This window comes from Protobothrops mucrosquamatus, unplaced genomic scaffold (assembly GCF_001527695.2).
Source record: "Protobothrops mucrosquamatus isolate PMUCROS unplaced genomic scaffold, P.Mucros_1.0 scaffold1100, whole genome shotgun sequence".
In the NCBI taxonomy this organism is placed as follows: domain Eukaryota; kingdom Metazoa; phylum Chordata; class Lepidosauria; order Squamata; family Viperidae; genus Protobothrops; species Protobothrops mucrosquamatus.
Window position 1 is genome coordinate 142,801 of NW_015387322.1, and position 22,091 is coordinate 164,891.

At 39.2% G+C, this 22,091-nt stretch overlaps 1 protein-coding gene across 2 annotated transcripts in view; it reads left to right on the forward strand.

The window, feature by feature from the left end:
• GRHL1 (grainyhead like transcription factor 1) overlaps positions 1-22,091 on the forward strand; it is a 65,828-nt gene that overhangs the window by 40,737 nt on the left and 3,000 nt on the right. For both annotated transcript variants that reach the window (XM_015820255.1, XM_015820254.1), the window contains exons 10-15: positions 3,273-3,360; positions 5,066-5,205; positions 6,353-6,390; positions 8,744-8,832; positions 13,770-13,855; positions 18,078-18,142. In XM_015820255.1, the coding sequence (XP_015675741.1) occupies positions 3,273-3,360; positions 5,066-5,205; positions 6,353-6,390; positions 8,744-8,832; positions 13,770-13,855; positions 18,078-18,142 (506 nt within the window). The remainder of the gene's footprint in view (positions 1-3,272; positions 3,361-5,065; positions 5,206-6,352; positions 6,391-8,743; positions 8,833-13,769; positions 13,856-18,077; positions 18,143-22,091) is intronic.

A 22,091-nucleotide genomic window follows, 5' to 3' on the forward strand; every position in this document is an offset into this window, starting at 1 on the left:
TCTTTTGCTTCCGCCAAACATTTAATCTAGCCACTCAGGGGTAGCAAGACATGCAAAGAAGAAGAAAAATCCAGCAATTTGGATACAAAGAGGATCGGCTATCTTTTGATTCATTGGGGTTGGTTAAAGAGAGGTTTATTCCTTGGTCATAAGGAGATGATCAGTGAAAAGATGCCAAGAGATGAGCATCAAACTAACACAGTGTACTATGTATATACACTACATGGGGTCCTCAATGTACAACCATTCATTTAGTGACCATTCAAAGTTACAACGGCACTGAAAAAAGTGACATATGAACATTTTTCACACTTACAACCATGGCAGCATCTCCATTGTCATGTGATCAAAACTCAGACATTTGGCAACTGACTCGTATTTATGACAGTTGCAGTGTCCCAGGATCATATGATCAGCTTCTGACAAGCAAAGTGAATGGGGAAGCCAGATTCACTTAACAACCATGTTACTAACTTAACAACTGTAGTGATTCACTTAACAACTTTGGCAAGAAAGGTCGTAAAACTGGGCAAAATTCACTTAACTGTCTCACTTAGCAACATACATTTTGGGCTCAATTGTGGTTGTAAGTTGAGAACTACTTGTATGTATGTAGGTAGATAGGTATGATGTATTGTATATGTTTGCTCCACAGAGCACCCCTTGAGAGAGTTGAAATGCAAACAGGTTTTTTTTCAGCCCTTCAGTTCCCGATTTGATTAACTGCATTCTACCTTTCATACAGTTAGTAGCCAAAGGCAGATTCCATCAGTTCTCCCCCTCCCAGCCAAATTTTTTCTCCTGCTTTGTTTATTATTTTGCACAGTGAAGAATCCTGGAGAACTAAAAGTTCTGCACACTATTTTATGACCTTGAATTAGTCCAAAATTACTATATATTCCTAACATTGTTTTTGGAATCTTTCTTATAGTCGTGATGATTCTTTTCCTACTAGTATTCCTACTAATACAGTGCACTTTCTGTTTCCAGTAGAAAAATACATAAACTGGACTTCCATTCTTTATACACACAGGATATTTAATAAATTTGAGTAACAGCCAACATGGATTTTGCTACTCCCTCTTAGATTCCACCTGTTAAATTTCATTTTATAATTGATAGCATTTGGATTGTATTTTTATTTATTTCACAAATCCTGCCTGGAAGATTTGTGCCCTTAAAATTGTGGCAATTTTAGTCCTGCTGATCTTTATTAAATAAACTGATTACATGACACAATTCTTGATCCAGGGAAACTCTAAACCCTGGTTATTTTCAGCTTTTAAGAACATAACACCGTACTTCATCTAGTCTGCCAACTTTGGCCTACTTGGTTTTTTTCCCAGTGACTTTTGGCATTTCCACAACATTTGTTATCAAGTGGTCACTCTGTCCTGTAAGTTCTGTCTCCATCAACAAAAAAAGTAATGCCAAATTTAAGTGAGACAGGGGGGAGTAAGGCTTATCTGTTTAATCTGTGTTTAAAACTGCTTTAATCAAGATTGCTTTGAAAGAGACAAGAGCAGGCTAAAAGGAATTTGTAAAGCTCAGTTCAGATTTCAGTTTCTTTTGATCAGCTGGCGTGATACAACCTGCCATTTCCTCAGGGGTTTCAAGGAATATGGCTGGATTTTTTGCATGCTGTAGTCAATAATAAAGCTCAATCTTTAATTTATTTTTTTCATTTTAATGCAATGTTTATTATAGTATTTAATGTTACTATATACTTTTATGTTTTTAATTCAGCTGTCTAAGCCCTGAAAACTTGTTTATAGACCAAGTTGGACATGTAATACTTCTATAGCCAGTTTAGACTAGTGGTTAAAGCANCCCTTGGGCTGGGCCAGCTGGTGGTCGGCCTGCTCCGTCTCTGCCGCTTGCCAGCTACGCCTCGGCCGGTGCAGGGGGCGGAACCACGCATGCGCGGCGCTCCCGGGCAGGGAAAGTCCTCGACTTACGACCGGTTGGGTAGTCCTCGACTTACGACCGGTTTAGTCCTCGACTTACGACCGGTTTAGTCCTCGACTTATGACCGGTTGGGGTCGCGGCATTAAAAAGGTTGAGAACCACTGGGTTAAAGCATCACGTAGAAAGTGGGAGATTGTGAGTTCTAGTCTCGTATTAGCCATTAAAGCCAGCTAGGTGACCTTGTGCAAGTCACTCTGTTTCAGCCCAATTCATCTCACAGGGTTGGTTCTGATGGGGAAAATAGGAGAAGTGCTGGATATGTTTGCCATCTTGAGTTATTTCTAAAAATAAAAAAGGCAGGATGGTAAATAAATAAACAGTAATGGTAGTGGCTAGGCACTTTTAAAGATTTGGGTTTTTTTTAAAAAAAACAATCATTTAACCTATAGCTATAGATCAATTGCTTGTGTTCCCTAGAGAAACAACCATGTTTTTCAAGACTGCATTTTGTCCCAGCAGTTTCTGATATTGAAGCCAAGGTTAACTCGTTTCCTTGCTGGCATCTCTGAGGTGCAATCAAATAGTCCCATCTCACTACCAGCTATGTTTTTCTGTCCAGTCTCCTGATGTTGCTTTCATCTCATACCCAGCACATAGCTGAGATAAATTTAAGTTGTCCTTAGATGTTCCACATGATTTTCTTTCCCCTTGTTTTTGTTGTTGATACTTTCTGACCCACTTCAGTGCCCTGTTGTTAGTGGCATGGCTAATGGCCTTTTAGGGGGTAGGATTCAGTACAGATCCTGTTGGCCACTTCAGCCCGGTGGGGCATTACCTCTTCCTTGCTGAGATAAGAAACATTTTGCTGTTCATAAAATTGGCACACAAATTACACTGCCTGGAAGTTGTGTGCAATCTTTTAAAACAGGTTCAAATGTAGTTTACAAGTAAACGGTGGTGTTCACCACTACTTCAAAGAATATATTTTGTTGGGACATTTGTTCATGGCCTTATAAAATATCTTAATGGTCTGTCAGTAGGCTTACAGAGTAGGCCCTGATTTCCTAGGTCCCAATTTTCTTGGCCCTGATGCCCAAATGGTATGTGTGGTACTTAAGCTTCACCCATGATTATACAAGTTTGCCTTAAAAGTTATTGCAGCTTGACTAGCTTGTGTAGTGTCTGACTTCAGAAAGACTAGGGAAGCTGAACTCCAAAGGTGGATTTTAAAAAGCAACAAGAAATGGACATTATCCTTCCTTCCTTCCTTCCTTCCTTCCTTCCTTCCTTCCTTCCTTCCTTCCTTCCTTCCTTCCTTCCTTCCTTCCTTCCTTCCTTCCTTCCTTCCTTCCTTCCTTCCATAGGGAGCAGAAAGGAAAATCCGGGATGAAGAACGGAAACAGAGTAAAAGAAAAGGCAAATGCAGTGACCCCAATTCTCAGCTGAATGCCTGTAAGTAGAAAATATAGAGTGCCCTCTAATGGAGTGGAAATTGTCAAATAAACCTTATTTACTGTGTAAACCAGATACGAACAAACCTTTTTATTTTTTATTTTGTTTTTTGTTGTTGAGAAAAAGAAAGTTTCCTACATTGACTAGGGATAATTAAGTCACTGGTTCCATTGGTTCAGTTAAGAGGTAAAAATATTCCATTTGAAAAGGAATGATGTAAACAGTTGGATCTTTTTGGAGTAAGGCAGGCAGTTCTATCTAACATATACACAGGTCTATACCTATAGCTATACTTATATTTATGTTTAAAACTGTAACTAGGGGTTCAGCAGTTAAAGATTCTGAGCTTATCAGCTAGTTAAAAAGGCTGAACTTGTTAGCTGGAAAGCTGACAGCCCGGGTTTAAGACCCAAGTACCATGCCATGGGGGAGCTCCCATTACTTGCCCCAGGTCCTGCCCACCTAACAGTTGCAAAGCATGCAAATGCATGTAGATGAATAAGTATCACTTTGGTGGGAAGGTAACAGCGTTCCGTGCACATTCGGCATATAGTCATGCAGGCCACATGACCACAGAAAACCTTTTTTCGATGCTGGCTCCCTCGGATAAGAAACCGAGATGAGCACTGCTCCCTAGAGTCAAACATGACTGGAAAGGTTTACCTTTATCACCAGTGCTTTTTTTGTACAGCCCGCCTTGCCTACCCTACAAGGTTCCATCCCAAAAAGGTGCCGGAACTCCGTTCTGGGCATTCTATGTAAAAAAAAAAAGCCCTGTTTATCACTATACCTTTATCTGTATCTGGCAGAAAATTTATTGGTTTGCCAAATTTTACAGGATTTCAATGTTCTTGCATGAAATTTCAGGGAGGAATATCAAAAATCAGATGGGATTTTGGTTTTTAAATATATAACATCTTATTGTAAAATATAGGAAATGTATGAGATTTGTCTTGCCATTTAAGATATTTTTTACCCCATGTCTGTGATCATATTGAATTGTTTATTAAAATACTAAAGGCAGGATATAAACAGACAAATTTTAAACAAATAACAGCCTTGCTTCATACGAAAAGCATAATATTAAACTTTTGCATCGTTAAGAAATGGATTCAGAGCCAAACTGTAAGAGTTCCATGGGATAAAATAAATTAATTTCTGTCACTGAACTCGTAAGCTGTACTTTAGTTGAAAGCTTCTTCTCACAGCAACCACTCAGAATTATTTTTGCAAATTGACAGATGCACACAACATGTACTAAACATATGGATGGGAAGAGGAGCAATAATTATTTCTTTTATTTCTCAGTTGTCTGGAGTGGTTGGGAAGAGAATTTTGATGCTTCGGAATCTGGGGTACCTTTGGGGTTGGACACTGATTGGGTAATGCTTTTCTTGCCCTTTCCTATTGGTCAGCTGAAGGCGACTACTTAATGGCCCAGAATGTTCCCTCTTTGCTTGCAGGGTTTTATGGTAAGGAGAAGGAAAGATGAGTACAGCTTTCAAAGAATTGAGAAATACAAAAAGTGGCACGTGGAAGAGCATTCTGTATCAGTGGTGGAGAACGTCTTAGCTCCAACCGCAATTTATATTGCTAAATGCAGCTTTGTAAGAAGTTTAAAACGGAATAGGCTTCACAATTCAGTGTTTAAAAAAGAAGACATTCTTAATTTTAAGAGTCTCTTATTTCTTCTCTTCCCTACCAGTTTCTGATGTCAAAGTACCCATGCTTCCCTCCCATAAGCGAACAGATATCACCATCTTCAAGCCATTTATGGATCTTGATACTCAGCCAGTTCTCTTCATACCTGATGTTCATTATTCAAATATTCAGCGTGGAGCTCATGTACGTTTTCTATCTTGCTAATTTTGTCAAAGGAGGACAGCAATTTAAAAAAAGGGGGATGGGTGAGAATGCTGATCCTTGTTATCTAATTGCGTGCAATTAATTGGTTGCCCTTTTGGCAGTTTGAGGGACAGGCAATAATTCCTTGGCCTTTTTAAACATTGGATGGTGATACGGTATCCCTGGAGACAGACAGCTTAGCATTACCTTTGCAGAGAGGATGTTTGGAGAATTAAGCAAAAGCGATATTTTAATGGAGATTATGCTGACCACATAATCTAGAAAGCTTTAGGAATCACAAAAAGAGGCTGGACGTGGAAGTGGCTTGCAAACCACTCACTTAAGAGATATCTTTGTATTTTTCTTTTGTGGAAACCAAAGATTGATCCTGAAGGCAGCATTAATAAGGTTAACTCCGTTTTGATGCATTCTAACCATGCAGAGGGGTTTTTTTTTGGAAAATATTCCGTCTATATTGTCCTTATTTATATCGCAGTGTCAAATACTGTACAGATGCACTAATTTAATTAATTAAATCATTTTATTTATTGCAGCTAAAGAAATAATGCACTCTCTCATGCCAGAGCATCTCAATGAGACTTTAATTCAAAGATGTTAAACTAGAGCAAATTTGACACGAAAATAGAATTATAAACAGCAATAAACAGCCTCTATCTTTAAAAAACCTCACACAACTCTCAAAGCTGCAGTCCAGAAGATTAAAATAAACTCCCTTTGAAACAATTTCTATTTGTCATGAGTTAGCTGGAAATGAAAGAATACTTTGTATTGTATAGGGAATTAATCTTGGTTACCATCACATAAAAACTGAGCTCCAAGTGGAAAAATAGTAAGACTACCATAAGAAAGGTAGGAGCAAAAAAAAAAAAAAAGAGCAGAAGCCAAGAACACTTGGGAAACTGAGCAAATGCTTTGACAGGAATAGAGGTTTTAGACTTTATTCAAGTTGGTCTATTGCATTTATTTATTTAATGTAGTGGGATACCATTTAACAGGTCCACAGAATAAAACATTGCGAAGGACAACAGTATACCAGCATGCCTTATGATGATGCTTATACTACTGATAACTGGTCAACATGGTTCTAAAATATTTAAAATAGCTTGTTTTTTCCTTTCCCTTGTAGAGTTTTACTGTTACATCTGATGAAATGGAGGGAGAAGGGTAAGTTTTGTTAGTATTTTTCTCACTCATGTTCCAATCATATTTACAGAATGCTCTAGCTATTTTTGTTCTGATTAAGTGGCTTTCTAACTGGGCCAGAATATGCAGTATGATATAGCATAGCCTTCTCCATCTGGTGCTGTCTAGAAATATTGAACTATATGTAGTTCCCGTTGTCTTTTTTATTATATCAGACCTGTTGTCACTGTACTGTAGCTGTACTGGTCAGAGATCGTAAGAATTGTTCTTTTACCTGAACAGTTTCTCATTGGGCTAGTAAATTATTTTTCATCATACAGGTAGTGCTTGAGATGTTTTTAAAAAACTCTTGAAGCTAGATTCATATTGATCATATTTATTTTATTCAAAAATTCAAAAGTTTTTTCTCTCATTGCTTAAATTGCAATAGAATAAGGGATAAATTCTAATTTACCAATTAAGAAAAGGCCATGGAATTTCTTATGCCAAGAGATACACAGAAGTCATAAGCCTAACCTAAAACTCCAGTCCTTGTTATATGGCCCAATGGTACCAAGTCATTCCAATTTACAGAATAACCAGACAAGATACTGAACTTGTGTATTAATGAGAAAATTCAATCTATGTAAAAAACAACATATAATCTGTTTATAGTCAATTCTAATATTGCGTTGGCCTACTTTAATTCCCATAACACCTTAATAATTCATGTAAGAGTTGCTAATGCTAAATCAAAAGGAAAGAAGAAAAGTGGCAGGTATTATGACATAAATTTAATAAATTTAACATAAGAAAGAAACAAAGAGAATACATCATTAATAATCTATAATTTAAGGACTAACCAAAATTCATTTGGTGACCTTTAAAGTTACAACAGCACTGAAGAGTGACTTATGACTCTTTTTCACACTTATGACCATTGCAGCCTCTCCATGGTCATGTGATCAAACTTCTGCCACTTAGTAACTAACACACATTTTTATGACGGCTGCAGTGTCCCTTGGTCATGTGATCACCTTTTGTGACCTCCTGACAAGCAAAGTCAATGGGGAAGCCAGATTCACTTAACAACTGTGTTACTACCTTAACAACTGCAGTGATTCCCTTAACAACTGTGGCAAGAAAGGTTGTGAAATGGGGCAAAGTTCACTTAACAACAAAGTTTCGCTTAGCAACAGAAATTTTGAGCTCAATTGTGGTCAAGGACAACCTATAGTAAGTCAAGGATTACCTGTAGTAAGAAGAAGAAAAAAAATCTATTCTCCATACTTGTTTTTAAATCTTTCACCAACTATGTAGTGTGGCATCAGAGAAGCCAACAAACATTTCAGTTTGGGAAAAGTAATCATTCTTCATGCATCCTTTACACCATTCTCAGACTGACTCTACTTCTGTGATCTTGTCTCTTTGTTACCAGTGGGTAGTTCAGCCAGTTTATTACCATCTCATCTGCAATGCAGAAGAATTCAGTCAGAAGACAGTTTTCAAATATGGATGAATCACTTTGACTTCCGCCTTGCACTTGTTAGTTTATTCTATAGCAATAAACAATGACGCCTTCGTGTCTGTATTGACATGGAATTATGCCATGCAGAATAAAGTTTGCAAATACAGCACCTGATTTATGTGTACATCAATTTTCTGTTCAGTGCAACCTTGTGAACAGTTTAATGCTTGGACTGCAGCATGGGGGAAAGTCAGTGGCTCAGCTTGTTTTGCATGAGGTAGTTTCAGGTTAATTTGCCAACGTGTCTAGTGAATGGATTTCCAGTTAATAGTTGTTGAGGAACAGACTGTTCTGGCCAGTGTTCTCTAATTGGATAAACTGACCACAAATCTAAACTCCATATAAGGAAAGTAAGTATTGAGATGAGCATATGAGAAGATGTATTTTCCTTTTCTGCAATGCCAACATTAGGTGGCTGTTTTTATTTACTGCAGTTATACTGTATCCTGCCTTTTCTTTGAATGCCCAAGGATGAGCTAAGAGATAGTGAGTGGCTTAAAGTCATCCAGTGAGTTTGCATGGCCGATGTTGGATTGTAACCTGGTTCTCCCCATTCTAGTTCTTAATTATGAAATCATACTGACATAATGTGATAGTCTAATTTCAGGACCCTTACAATAAAATGAAGGCCCTTCTAGCGGTTAACAGAAGTGTGTTAAACATATTGTCTCTTGATTATATTGGCTATTAGCATCTTAACTAGATGCTTAACTGAAATGGGATAACTAGAGGATCTTGGAATTTTATATTCTCAGCTCATTTCTCTTCAATGCCTTGAAATGTTTAGGGACAATCCTCTGCCTGGTGATTGCAGTAATGCTGAAATGTTGCTTGGATTGGTTAATGGATTGACTGATTTTCTTTCAGGTCTACCATGAAGAGGGGGGCTTACATAAATGAAGATGAATTTGCTGCTAGTCCAATTAAGATATCCCGAATAGAAGAACCAAAAAGAGGTAATCCATTCCTCAAGGGATTTTGGTTGTTATTAAATTTGCTTTATATTTCATCTTTCTGCTTTAATAAGCATTCAAGACAGCTTACAATAGGAAAACCAAATACAAAACAGAACAATAGAATTGAGACAAAATCAGTATAATCATTCAGTTTGTCAAAAGAATTGTATTTTTGGCATTTTTCTAATTACTGGAAGAGTGGGGGCTAAATATATCTCCTACCCATAGTTGGGGATCAGAGGAGTCCTTATCTTATGTACTAGATAGCTGAGCTTCTGGCAGTGCGGTCTTCTTTTAATACTGTAAGCCAGCTGGAAACAGGTGAGCAGCTATATAAATTTGTTTAATAAATAAATCTTCAAAAGGGTCTTTCCTACTAAATAATTAAGCCAGGTTCTCTAGTGGGACAAGTGGTCCCTCAGACAGGCCCAAAGATATTCAGAACTGTATTATAATGCAGGAGTCCCCAACCCCCGGTCCGTGGACCAGCACCGGGCCACGACATGCCAGAAACCAGGCTGCGCAAACAAGCAAAGCCCCATTCACGGGATGCAGACAGTACATGAAACCACACCCCCTTCGGTCCACAGAAAAACTTCTCTCTGTGGAACTGGTCCCTGGTGCTCAAAAGGTTGGGGACCTCTGTTATAATGGACAATATCAGGATCTTAAATAGTCCTGGGTTGGCAATTAGCAGGCAATCTCAGTGAGGATCATTCAGTACAAATCTTTTGTACAGTAATGTCTAAGCAATCTCAGCCTGGACATGGAAGTCCTCCAAGAAAAAAAGTCTGGGGCTGTCCAGTGCTAAGCCAAAGATCACCCCAAATTATTCAGGAGGAGAGACTTTTGTGGCTGTTATGGCTGTTATTGTCTCTACGCTGTCTCAGCCACTCAAACAGAGCAACAAGCACTTAGAATTGGAAGAGTGTTGGATGGAGCTTTGGATCGGTAAGAGAGAAGTCCTGTTGATTATAACTTATGCTTGCCACCCATAGCCTGCTGCATCACAAATTAGGCGATTGCTTGAAGAGCTCTCAGACAGGCCTCTACCACTTGCCAGGTCCGTGCTTTCATTCAAGATTGAACCCTAGATAATAGATGTTATACTAGCAACTTATCTGCCAGTAAAAAACAGGTAGGTCAGAGGGCCTACCTTCATTGCTTTCTTGATTGTCTTGGTTAGACTGCAACTTGAAAGGAAGGCCTCTTTCCCCTGCAATGGCCAAGTAGCCGTTTCCTACCATTTTGCCTCGTCAGTTATATATAAAAATATTTTCTTCCCAGTCATGTTCCATTCCTCATTTCCCCTCATCTTCTTGACACATCTCCCAACCCCAAACCAGTTGGTTAATAAATCATCAAGATAGACCAAACTTTCCCTTGTTAGAATTTTGCTTATGCATGACATTGAATTGGTTGGTCCAGTTTGGAATTATACAGCTTCTGCAAGAGGCATGGGGCAAGCTAACTATAGCCACTGGGGCCAAGTCCTATCTCTGTGATGTGCTAATCAGAGGGCCTCCAGCCTGCAGGTTTTAAACAAGGATTTCATGGTATTAAAAATAAAAGTATCATCGAGAAATTGGTGCTACAAGAGGTATTTTGCCTTAGTATTATGGGAAAAACTCTTCTTCACTGCATACAAGCTAGTATGCTGTAATAAATACATTGGATTAAGAGTCCAGAGAACCGGGTCAAGTGCACCTCAGTTACAGAAGGTCACTGACTAATTTTGTCCGAATCTCTTTCAGTCCTACTCTATCTCATAAGTTTAATGTAGGAAAAAAAATAGGAGGAAGATGAGTATATTCTCAACCTAGAATTCCCAAATAGTTGTAGAATATACAGCTAATAAATAAATACACTCAGATTGCCTAGAACAGGGGTAGGCAACCTTGGCTCTTTTATGACTCGTGGACGTCAACTCCCAGAATTCCTGAGCCAGCCATGCTGGCTCAGGAATTCTGGGAGTTGACGTCCACGAGTCATAAAAGAGCCAAGGTTGCTTATCCCTGGCCTAGAAACATCCCAAAGTTGCTCTTTTTTCCTTCTCCTTTCCTTTCCTGATACGGAATGAATATATGGATACAAGATACCTGTGGAGTGGCCTTACTTAAAATTAACCTCTTATGTATAAGCAATCATTTGATTAACTAGCCAGGAAGAAGATGAGAAAGAATTGAGCTGGAGTTCCTGTAATGTTTTACAGAAGAGCCCGTAGACCTAGGAGCTCATGAGAAATAAGACCTTGTCTAGGTAGTGTGTACTTGGGAGTCAAGTCCGAAGTCCAAAAGCAGCTAAGTCAAGAAGAATGTCACGTTTTCTCCATGTGACTTTTCAACAAGGCAAGCACTGTCAGTTGGCTTGTTTTTCTATTTTGGTGCAAGTCACAAAATGAGTCACTAGTTTTCGTTGAGAATTCAAGAACCTTATCTGTGCATTCTTTCAGACCTCCCTTCTTAAACTCCTTTGCTTCAAGGATTTTTTTTCTGACTCACTTTGGAGTTTTGAACTCGCCCTTGTTGATTGACATCGTGTTAATATAACAGTAGCACACCTATGATTTAGATTATGCTATCATACAGAGCAAGGAGGACTTTGATATCAGTTGTTCGGGAGAAGTAAATTGAGGACAAATCAATATATTATGTTGAACTTCCTGGCTTTAAGTGAGCTTAGTCTCATCAGTTTTTTCCAGAACAAGATACAATAATTGTAAGGAAAGGAAAGCCTGATAACGTTCTAGTTTATTTGAGTATCTACGAACTATAGGAGGGGGAAAATCCTCAGTTTTTCCTGGAAAGGCTAGGAAAGCTTTTTTTTATATCTGGCAAACAATGCCTGTCGGGTTAGACAATATTACACTATTTCAGTGGTGGCGAACCTTTGGCACGCGTGCCAGAGGCGGCACTCAGAGCCCTCTCTGTGGGCACACGCGTCATGCCCCGGAGATGGCAACTGTCCCTCTGCAACCAGCTGCCTGCTAACTCACTGAGGTCCCACGTGGTTGGAGGCATCCCAGCACGGCTGGTTTGCCTCCCCCCCTGTCCCGTCCCTCCTGGCCTCGTATGCTCTCCTTTTCCCGGGCAAGACCCACTGCATCGCCTCCTCAGCTGTCGGCCGGCCATCCAACTCAGAGGCGGCTTCTTTGAACTGCTGGCGGCGGGCTGCGGAGCCCCAGAGTGCACCGGTCGGGGGCTGGCAGGCTGTGGCTGCTGACGGACATCATCGGCCCCCATGCCCTTGCTGGCCTCTCTGTGTGGGGGCCGATGGTGTCAAGCAGCAGCCGCCCGGGCCCTTGCCTTGCCCCATGGAAATGGCACCCCTGCCCTGCCTTGCATCACCCCGTAGAACGAGCCTCCTGCCTACTGCCTCACCTGCCAGAGACCCCCTGGATCTCCCCCAACCCTGCCCACCCCCCACAGGCGTCCCTCCCCACGAGCAACATTGAGGTGACCACGCCCACCTTGACCACACCCACCCAATCTGCCATGACCACCACAGCCATGCCCACCCAGTGGGCCACACCCACCTGGCACCTGGCGATAAATAAGTGGGCTTTGGGTTGCAGTTTGGGCACTCAATCTCTAAAAGGTTCGCCATCACTGCACTATTCTGTCAGTATTTTTCAATCTTGTTGACTTTAAGATGTATGGACTTCAACTCCCAGAATTCCCTAGCTAGCATCCCATCTGAGAAATTCTGTGGAGTTAGGAGTTAAGTCCACACATCTGGAAGTTGCCAAGGTTGAAAAACACTGGACTAGATGGGCCAATGTTTTAATTCAGCATAAAGCAGATTCTTGTACACTTCGCTACATGTTAATTAACTGGTGTGTTTCTTCAAAATACAAATTGAACTACAGCAGCATAATTGTAGAGTCTCTTCTACGGTATGTTGAACCTCTTTAGGCAGTCTGCTTGCACATGATTCTTGTCCTAATGGAGCCAGGGTACGGATGCTGCCACTCTCCCCCCAAAACATGGTTATATTCTGTAGAGACTCCTCCCCCTCTGTTGCTGAGTTGCAAGTCTAACTTGACAGAAGGGGGGGGGAAATGTAAGCACATGATAATTGTGTTTAACTGGATTAATTTAGTGAAACTTCTGATTGTCAGAAGGTTCAACTCCATGCTAGATTACTGCAAGGCATCACTTTTTCTTACAGGGACTATTTTCTTTTGAAAGTAAGTAGAAGGTTAAAGGTTTTTTTCCCTAACTTAAAACATATTTACATTTACATTATTAGTTTAAGATCAGTAATATATTTTAATCTCTACAGCTTATTCCGTGACAACACAAAGTCCTTGTTAATTGTCTAGACAATGTTAAAAGGCATGTAATATATTAATGATGGAAGGATGCATAGCAATAAGTTGGAAGCACTGAGCTCTTCCTTCACAATCTTTTATGTATTTTTAGTTTATTTATTTTTTTAAAAACGGACTTAAATATAGCAGTGGCTTGGCTTCTAAATCCCACCCTCCTTTGCACAATCAATTCCCTCTAGTATATTTGAGGAACCATTGAACAAACTGAAGAAAAGAAAAGAAAATCAAGTACCAGAGTGTTAATTGGCTCATTGTTCAGAACCAATTTGGAAACCTGACACCGTAGTTTTCCAAACGTTCTGCCTGCTGCCAGCGGCGGTGGAGGTTAATTTACAGGGGACTAGAGGCCAGACTATGCTATACTGTACTATGGTGACATAATTGGAGTGTGTTTAACTAAGCATTGGGAAAGGGTGTGTATACACTGTATTCTGCCTTGCTTTGTCAAAGCAAAATAAGGCCGATGCAATATAAAATGTACTATTTGTAGGTCACCCCACGATAAACTAATTTTTCACATTTTGTCACCTGCTTTTGGCAAAGAGAGAAAATAGTGTTTATAATTTATTTTATTTATTTTTGCTTTTTTTCACCTTTCTTTTAGTGTTGTTGTATGTCCGGAAAGAATCGGAAGAAGTATTTGATGCACTTATGCTTAAAGTTCCATCTCTGAAAGGTCTTATGGAAGCTGTAAGTTGTAAGGATTTTTATTATCATACTTGAAGAAAAAAAGGGAGAAACCTACATATCTTCTTCTTTGTACTTAATCTAAATAGCTACTGTATTCTGTCTAAGTGTAGGATTTCAAGGGCTTGAATTCTTACAAAAAATTTGGACTTCCATTCTTATTGTGTGTTAGCATAGAGCAGGGGTCCCCAACCCCCGGTCCATGGACTGGTATCAGGGTGCGGCATGCCAGCAAGCAGTCTGCACAAACAAGTACAGTCCCATCCGTGGGATGCAGGCAACACACAAAACCACACACTCTCCAGTCTGCGGAAAAATCTTTCTCCATGGACCCGGTCCCTGCTGCCCAAAAGGTTGGGGACCTCTGGCATTGAACGTGCACCTTCTAGTGGGATTCAAGCAACAGTATTATTTCTAGCTGGGCTATCCTATCTTGCATAGAAGCGTATAACATGCTTGGGATAACGTTGGAACCTGACCACTAGTGTCTTTATGGATGGCCAGGAATACAGCGCCTCTATCTTCCTAAAAAGAATTATGTGAAAACCTTAATTGACCATAACCATAATGGAAGACAGAAGTCAATATTTATAGGACTGCCTGGTGCTAATCATGGCATATGGAAAATATGGGTTTGTGCTTCGACTCACACTATTTAATGGAAGTATAACAATTGTAATGTTATACAGTATAACAATATAACATTGGTTGGGTATGCAAGCAGAAACATAAGAGTTGAATAAAGTGAAATGGTGTACTTAAGAATTATATCATAATGAATGAATGTTAAATGAATGTAGATTGAAAACAAAAAAATGAGTGATTGATACCGAAACATTTCAGAACCATGCCTGTTTCATGATTAGTTTGTGTTTATAAGGGTTTTCAACTGCTATTCTTACATTACTTTGTCGCTTTAATTTTGGTAGTTTTTATTGTTTTCACTCTCTTTTAATTTTTAGCTGCCCAGAGTTATGTACATGAGATAGGCAGCCTATGAATTATTAAATAAAAAATAACTGATGTTTGAACATTTAGAGAGAGTGTGAGAGATTCGATATGCAAATCAAATAAAGAACGGAAGAATGGAAAGGCTGAGAAACGACTGAATGGGGATGAGGAGAAAAAGAGGGAAATAAGAAATTTAAAATTCAAAAGGTGGTTAATGTGAACATGCTGTAGTAGATGCAAGGGTAGTTTGCAAGGATAGAAAGATATGGACAAGTACAGTAAAGGGTATTAACTATATTTTGTTATATTTCATTTTCTTTTTCTCACCTCATACCTTATTTTCATTGGTTTACTATTTTTTTCTCTCTGCTCTGTATGTGGCCTAAAATTGCTTATCCCAAAAGGAAATAGAATGATGGGTATATATTTACAGTACTTAATTTTAATTTTGCTGGGCATGTATTTTTATTGGTAGGTAATGTTATTTATTCACTTGTTAAGCCAAATGCACATTTTGGAGGAAATACAAAGACTACAGAATAATTTTAGATTTTTCTAATGGATGTATAAATCAGACAGGCTAAACCAATTTTTTCTAGCACTCTATCTATGCTAACATAGTTTGTGAAGAAGACACATATGCAGGGATTAGAAGGAACAAGACAAAGTATTGGTAATACTTTTAATCCACACAGCCCTCTGAGAGCAGGGCAGGGCACCAATGTAATTTTTAGAAGACCTACAGATGGTATTCAGTCACACTGATCATCCAATAAGTGATTTTTATCTGGAGAAAATTTAGTTGTCTGAATTTTTCCTTTCCTTAGAAAATGAATTCTGTTTGGCAAGCAACTTCTGTAACTGCAAGTTTCAGAAATGTAACTTTTTCCACCCCAAATTTAGCATGCATTATCAAGAAATGTATAATGTAAATTGAATTATATGTTCATCACAGTTTCATCACAGTTTCATTATGTTTTTAAAGTATACATTTTATTTCTCTTTCTTTTATCTCTATCCCATGCTGCAAAACTGGATGAAGACATTTTTTGCATATGCTTCTTCATGGTCATAGGTATATGTAAATTCTACTATAAAAAAGACAGAATCATGAAAAACTGAAAATTAAAAAAAACAAAAATAGTGGCTAAGTTGTTAACATGGTAGATATATAAGAAAAGCTTTATTTGGGCTACTTTCACTGGACTGGTACATATTTACCGGTGCTTGGTATTCAGTCTTACTAAGTTTAACAAGACTGATTTCTAGAATGTTGGTTTTAGAGTTGAATCCGACTCTCTCTGATCTGACCCTGTTCCCAAGCCCTATACTTTCTCTGAAATTGATACAGAACCTCTGTGGATAGTATTTAGCTGCCATAAGTCTGTCTATAAAATAACAGATAGTCACTTTGGATGTGTCTGGGGTGGAGATGAAGATGGAAAGCCATCCTGGAGAATAACTGTATTAGCTCTATGTATCTGCTGCTTTTATATTTGTCAATATATTGTGTGATCATTCTTTGTGCAAACTAGGGATTAGTCATAAGGATTTGCTTGATATTACCCACTGGCTTTAACAAAAATGCTCGTAAAGTTTTTCAGATGCAATTAGCACAACATCAGAACGGCATTTTGCACTTATTTTCTCAGTTCTCATAGTAATCCAGGACCTCTAATGGGGTGGGGGTGGGGGAAACAGGACACTGAGATGGGTTCTCCGTGGAAGCCAATCAGTACTCACCTCCATTCATCTCACTTTATGAGGGCTCTATGGATCAGAAAGGGTACAGGTAGTCTTTGACTTACGACCACAATTGAATCCAAAATTTATGTGGCTAAGTGAAATATTTGTCAAGTTGCCTCATTTTTTGACCTTTCTTGCCACAGTTATTAACTGAATCACTGCAGTTATTAAGTTAGTAACAGTTGTTAAGTGAATCTGGCTTCCCCATTGACTTAGCTTGTCAGAAGGTGATAACAGGACCCTGAGACACTGAAGCCATCATAAATATGAGTCAGTTGCCAAGCATCTGAATTTTGATCACATGACCATGGGGATGCTCCAATGATCATAAGTGTGAAAAACGGTCATAAGTCACTTTTTTAGTGGTGTTGTAACTTCGAACGGTCACTAAATGAACTGTTGTACGTCAAAGACTACCTGTATTCAATTCTCTTGTTGAATGATACTATTCAGTATTGCTCCAAGGATTGCTAGTTGAAACATTTATGAAATTGTCCAAGTCATTTATTTATTTAAAAGATTTATATGGCTACCCATCTTAAGCAACTCTGGGCGGCTCGCAATAGCAGTACTTTTGCCACAATTCTTGTGGTTATAACAGTTGGAAAAGGTGAATCTGGAAAATGTCCTGTAATTCATTGGTGAAAAGAATTCACTTTCCTTATGACTCTGTATCATTTCCTTTTTTGTAAGAGGAATCACTTGCTTGAAATTTTAGTCATGTGAAATGCCCTGCAGAAACAGATTTATTAGAAATGGTGGAACAAAAATTATGGATTAAATTAATTTCAAATATTCAGCTTTGTGTAAAATTCAAGATAACTGAACATTTTGAATTAATTTCATTATTTCGAGAGATTATATGTAGACTTTGAGATAGATGCTATTTTTAATGAGTTGTGCACAGTTATTGAGAAATTCAACAGTATGTGTCAGAGATTAGTTCAGTTCAGACATCACACCAAATTGCAGCTAAAGAATTTTGCTTAATTCAGTCTGTTCTCTGACTTGGGAAGCCATAATTTGTGATCAGTGAGGAAGCCAGAGTCTGAAACTATGATTTATAAACTAGACATTGTTAAATGTGGACTGGCTTGATGCTTGACCCGATAAGGCATAGATACAACCATTCCTCCAGAAATTTCTGCCATGAAAGTTAGCTGTGTGACTTTGGGCCATTCATTCTCTTTCGGTCCAGCCTACCTCACAGGGTTGTTCTTGTGGGGAAAATAGGAGGAGGGAGGTGTGCTGGGTATGTTCGTTGCCTTGAGTTATTTGTAAAAATAATAAAGGTGAGATACAATACAAATACAAATCAATAAAAATAGTCAATGGAAGCATATGAGAATATTTATATCGTGCTCTTCTTTTTTGCTATAAGTGATGGGAATTTAAATCATGATTTCAGTTCTAATGTATACTTTATTATAGGTATTAGCAAGTAATCCTGCTGTTGTGTATCGCATAAAAGTATTTTCCCTTCTGTGGTTCAAAGATTTAACCTTTTTAATTTGATTTTTATATTTAGATATCTGACAAATATGAGGTCCCCTTGGACAAAATAGGAAAAGTCTTCAAGAAATGTAAAAAAGGGTGAGTATACATAAATTAAATTTCTCAATAGGTGTGCAGTTTTTATATTTTTCATCTTGCACACAGCCAGCTTCTCACTTCCCTCAATCTGTGTCTTCTCCATTTTCCTTGAAAAGGAAGGGTGGCAACAGCTTGCATCTACTTTCATAATATCCAGAATTATTTGCTCAGCAAACTGGGAGTTTTGTATTTAAGTTCTCAAAAAGCCAGAAATTTGGTTATAACAAAAAGTATTGTGAGAGGGAATAACTTTTGTAATTGATGAATTTACAACCTCCGGGGGGGCTGCTGGTGAGGAGGGGGCTGCGGGGGTAGGTGGGGCTGGGGCAACGGCATGCGTGCCCACAGAGAGGGCTCCGAGTGCCGCCTCTGGCACTCGTGCCATAGGTTCGCCACCACTGGTTTAAGGTGTCTGGTTTGAGGGTATAACTAATGGATATTTTCGGCCATCACTATGTGTCAAAGTCCATTTAAGAATAAAATTATGGGCTTCCAATTTTTTTGTTATCACCAACTAATATTGTCCTCAAAGTTAACTGTGGTTATACTTTGATTTCCTGATTGATGATTTTACCCATTTCTATTACGGTATTTTTAAGCCCCCAAGTTTCTAATCCTTGGGTATACTCCATACAAATGAAAATATGTTCCTTTCGTTATTGTATCTGAGCAGAGATTTATCTTTAATTCTCTCTCACTCTTTCTTTGGAGTCATGCAAATTATTTTGATATAATTTTCTCTAATCTAGGCAGGGAATGAGAATATGAGTTTAGAAATCCAACTCATTCTAATCTTCTTCCTCAATAACATTTTGTAAGTAATTTTCCTACACTGATTTTAATCTATCTACTGACAGATTCCAATAAAGTAGGGTACAATATAGATATTAATCATTTTAGTTAGTTTACTGCGATTTAATTTTTCAAGTAAGATATTTTTAATAGCTTGGATATTAGGTTACAACAGAAAAAGAGCACATTTGTAGCAAATGAAACCTTTGTCAATTGACATGTGAACATTTTTGTTTTATCTGTTCCAGGAATTAAAAGATTCCCTTAGACCAGGGGTCCCCAACCTTTTTGGGTGGGTGGCCTGGTGGGAAAGGAAGGGGCAAGCACCTTTATGTGTGCATGCGCACACACGCTAATGTGATTGCGTGTGCATGTGCACGAATGGGGCCGTGAGCATGCATGCTCTATAAATGGGGCTGCTAGTGCTGGCACGTGGCTCGGCTGGCACCCGTTGCAAGACTTATTGCTTGACTAACGCCGGTGCAAGGCTCATGGCTCATGCCTCAGCTAGCGCCAGCCAAAGGAGGACTGAGTGCGCACACACACATGCACTGATCAGCCACTCACATGGCCTGGTGGGCAAGAGACCATAGCCCGGTAGTGGGCCACGGCCCATAGGTTGGGGACCTCTGTCTTAGACTATACCAGTGGTTCCCAACCTTTTCTATACCCCGTACCCCTAGAACACTCCTGATATATTCTCACACCCCTTACAAAAGTTTGAAATAACAAATTATGCATATACACTATAATTTTGAAAACCCAAGTTTTCACACCCCCTGGAATATCGTCTCGCACCCCCAGGGGGTGTGAGCACCCCTGCTTGGGAACCTCTGGACTATACAGTATATCACCCATTCTAAAAAATTCTGTTGCTTAAAAAAACTATTAGAATTTCATTCTAAAACTTTCTATCTCTCATTCTAAAAAAATTCCTTTACAGTATACAGTATATCTCTCATTCTAACCAGATTGCCTTTGATATCCTTCAAATCTTTCTTGATAAAGATTCTTCAGATTTTTCTTTACAAAGGAGTTGTAAAAACAAAAGTAGTGAAATGAAGGGAGATATGTGAGGTCACCACACATCTCATTAGCTCGGCTGGCAGGACTAATTAAACTTGCAGATGAGGGGCTGTTGAGGACGGGCGCAGACAGAAACACTTAGCAGTGCAAGCTAGAAGACATTTGGGGAAAGTTACCTTCCATAGCCTCCATCCCACTCCCACTAGAGATTATCCAGAAGCGTGACCAGTGCTGCTTGCACCCCATTCCTAAAACTGAATCCCGTCTGAAAAAGGTCCCAATAATCTGCTTCATTTAAATTCCCTATAACAATTATTTCTTGTTCTAGCTCTCATTGTCCAGTAAGTTGGAACTATTCCAACAGTTCTCCTTGATGCTCCTCTGCTTCTTGTCAGCCTAACACTTGAAATAAATAGTAGCTTAATAAGAAATGTGTTAAATTCCTTTAAAAAGAGACTGGACAAACATTTGTCTGAAATGCTATAGGACAGTGGTGGCGAACCTATGGCACGGGTGCCAGAGACGGCATTCAGAGCCCTCTCTGTGGGCATGCATGCTCTCGCCCTAGTCCTAGGCCTTCAGCTGGGTTTTATAAAACCTTTTCGCTTTAGGCCTCCGCCGTGTGTGCAAAAAAAAAAAAGGTTCAATCAATCAGTCAATTTCAACTTCTTGTGGGAAAAAAAAGATCTTGCAAAGTTGGAATTGATTGATTGAACTTTTTAGTCCCACCCAGTCTGCTGTTACCACCGCAGCTACACCCAGCCAATGGGCCACACCCAGCCAATGGGCCACGCCCACCCAGCACCCGACGATGCATAAGTGGGTTTTGGGTTGCAATTGCACTCGGTCTCTAAAAGGTTTGCCATCACTGCTATAGGGTCTCCTACTTGAACTGGGGGTCGGACTGGACCTCCAAGGTCCCTTCCAACTCTGTTATTTTGTTACCTGTTATCCTCTGAAGCTACTGCTTGGCCATCTTCTCAATTACCTTCTCCTCCCCACCCCAAAATAAGAGAGGTTAGATACTGGGTGAAAGTTGTCCAGCATGGTTGATCCAGCAATGCCTCTTTAAGGGGTGGAAGAACAATGAACTCATTCAAGGCAGAATTCACTGCCACGACAATCCATCCACACAAGACAATTCCCAGCAGCTTTAGTTAGCCAGGAAAGGCGTGGATCTAGAGACCAGGTGGCCGAGACCATCTTTTTTAGGTTCCAGAATTCAACTACAAAAATGATCTAGACATAGATTTGCTAATTTCTAAGTATAATCAGCGCAGAATATAGGTAGACCTCAACTTGTGACCACAACTGAGCCCAACATTTCCATTGCTAAGCAAGACAGTTGTTAGATTTTGCCCCATTTTATGACCTTTCTTGCCACAGTCGTTAAGTTAGTAACATGTTTGTTAAGTGAATCTGGCTTCCTCGTTGACTTTGCTTGTCAGAAAGTTGCAAAAGATAATCACATGACCCCCAAGACACTGTAACCATCGCAAATATGATCCAGTTTCCAAGCATCTGAATTTTGATCACATGACCACAGGGATGCTGTACCAGTTGTGAGAAAAAGGATCATCAGTCATTTTTTTCAGTGCTGCTGTAAATTTGAATGGTCACTAAATAAATGGTTGTAAGTCGAGAACTATGTGTAATAATTTTGTAATATTTTTTTCTAAAAATTGCCATGACGTTTCATAGAAAGTTATACTCGGCTTTTGTATTGGCTGCCAATGCCAGATTTTTTCTCAACTGCAGAGCTGCTGGTACTCTTCATTTTCAAAATCTTCTGCATTAAGCTTGCAAATGTCCTGGAATTCAGTGGAGATAGGATAACCTGCAATTGTATCTAAATGAGCAAGGGATTATTCTTAACATGATTCTGAATGAGCCACATGCAAAGCACTCTACAAAATAAATACAAACTGGTATAAAGCCAGTTCAAGAGTGGATTCTCACTTCAGTCAGTGCCAATATTTAATAGCAAATTATTTATTTAATGGTTATGCAACTTTCCCTTCCTCTCAGTCATGGGGAATGGATGCCACGTGGCCATTTATTAAACCTTTATATTGGGCATCTGTAACCCTTCCTCAAAATAAGAGATCTTTGAGCTTTCAGAACTTTGATT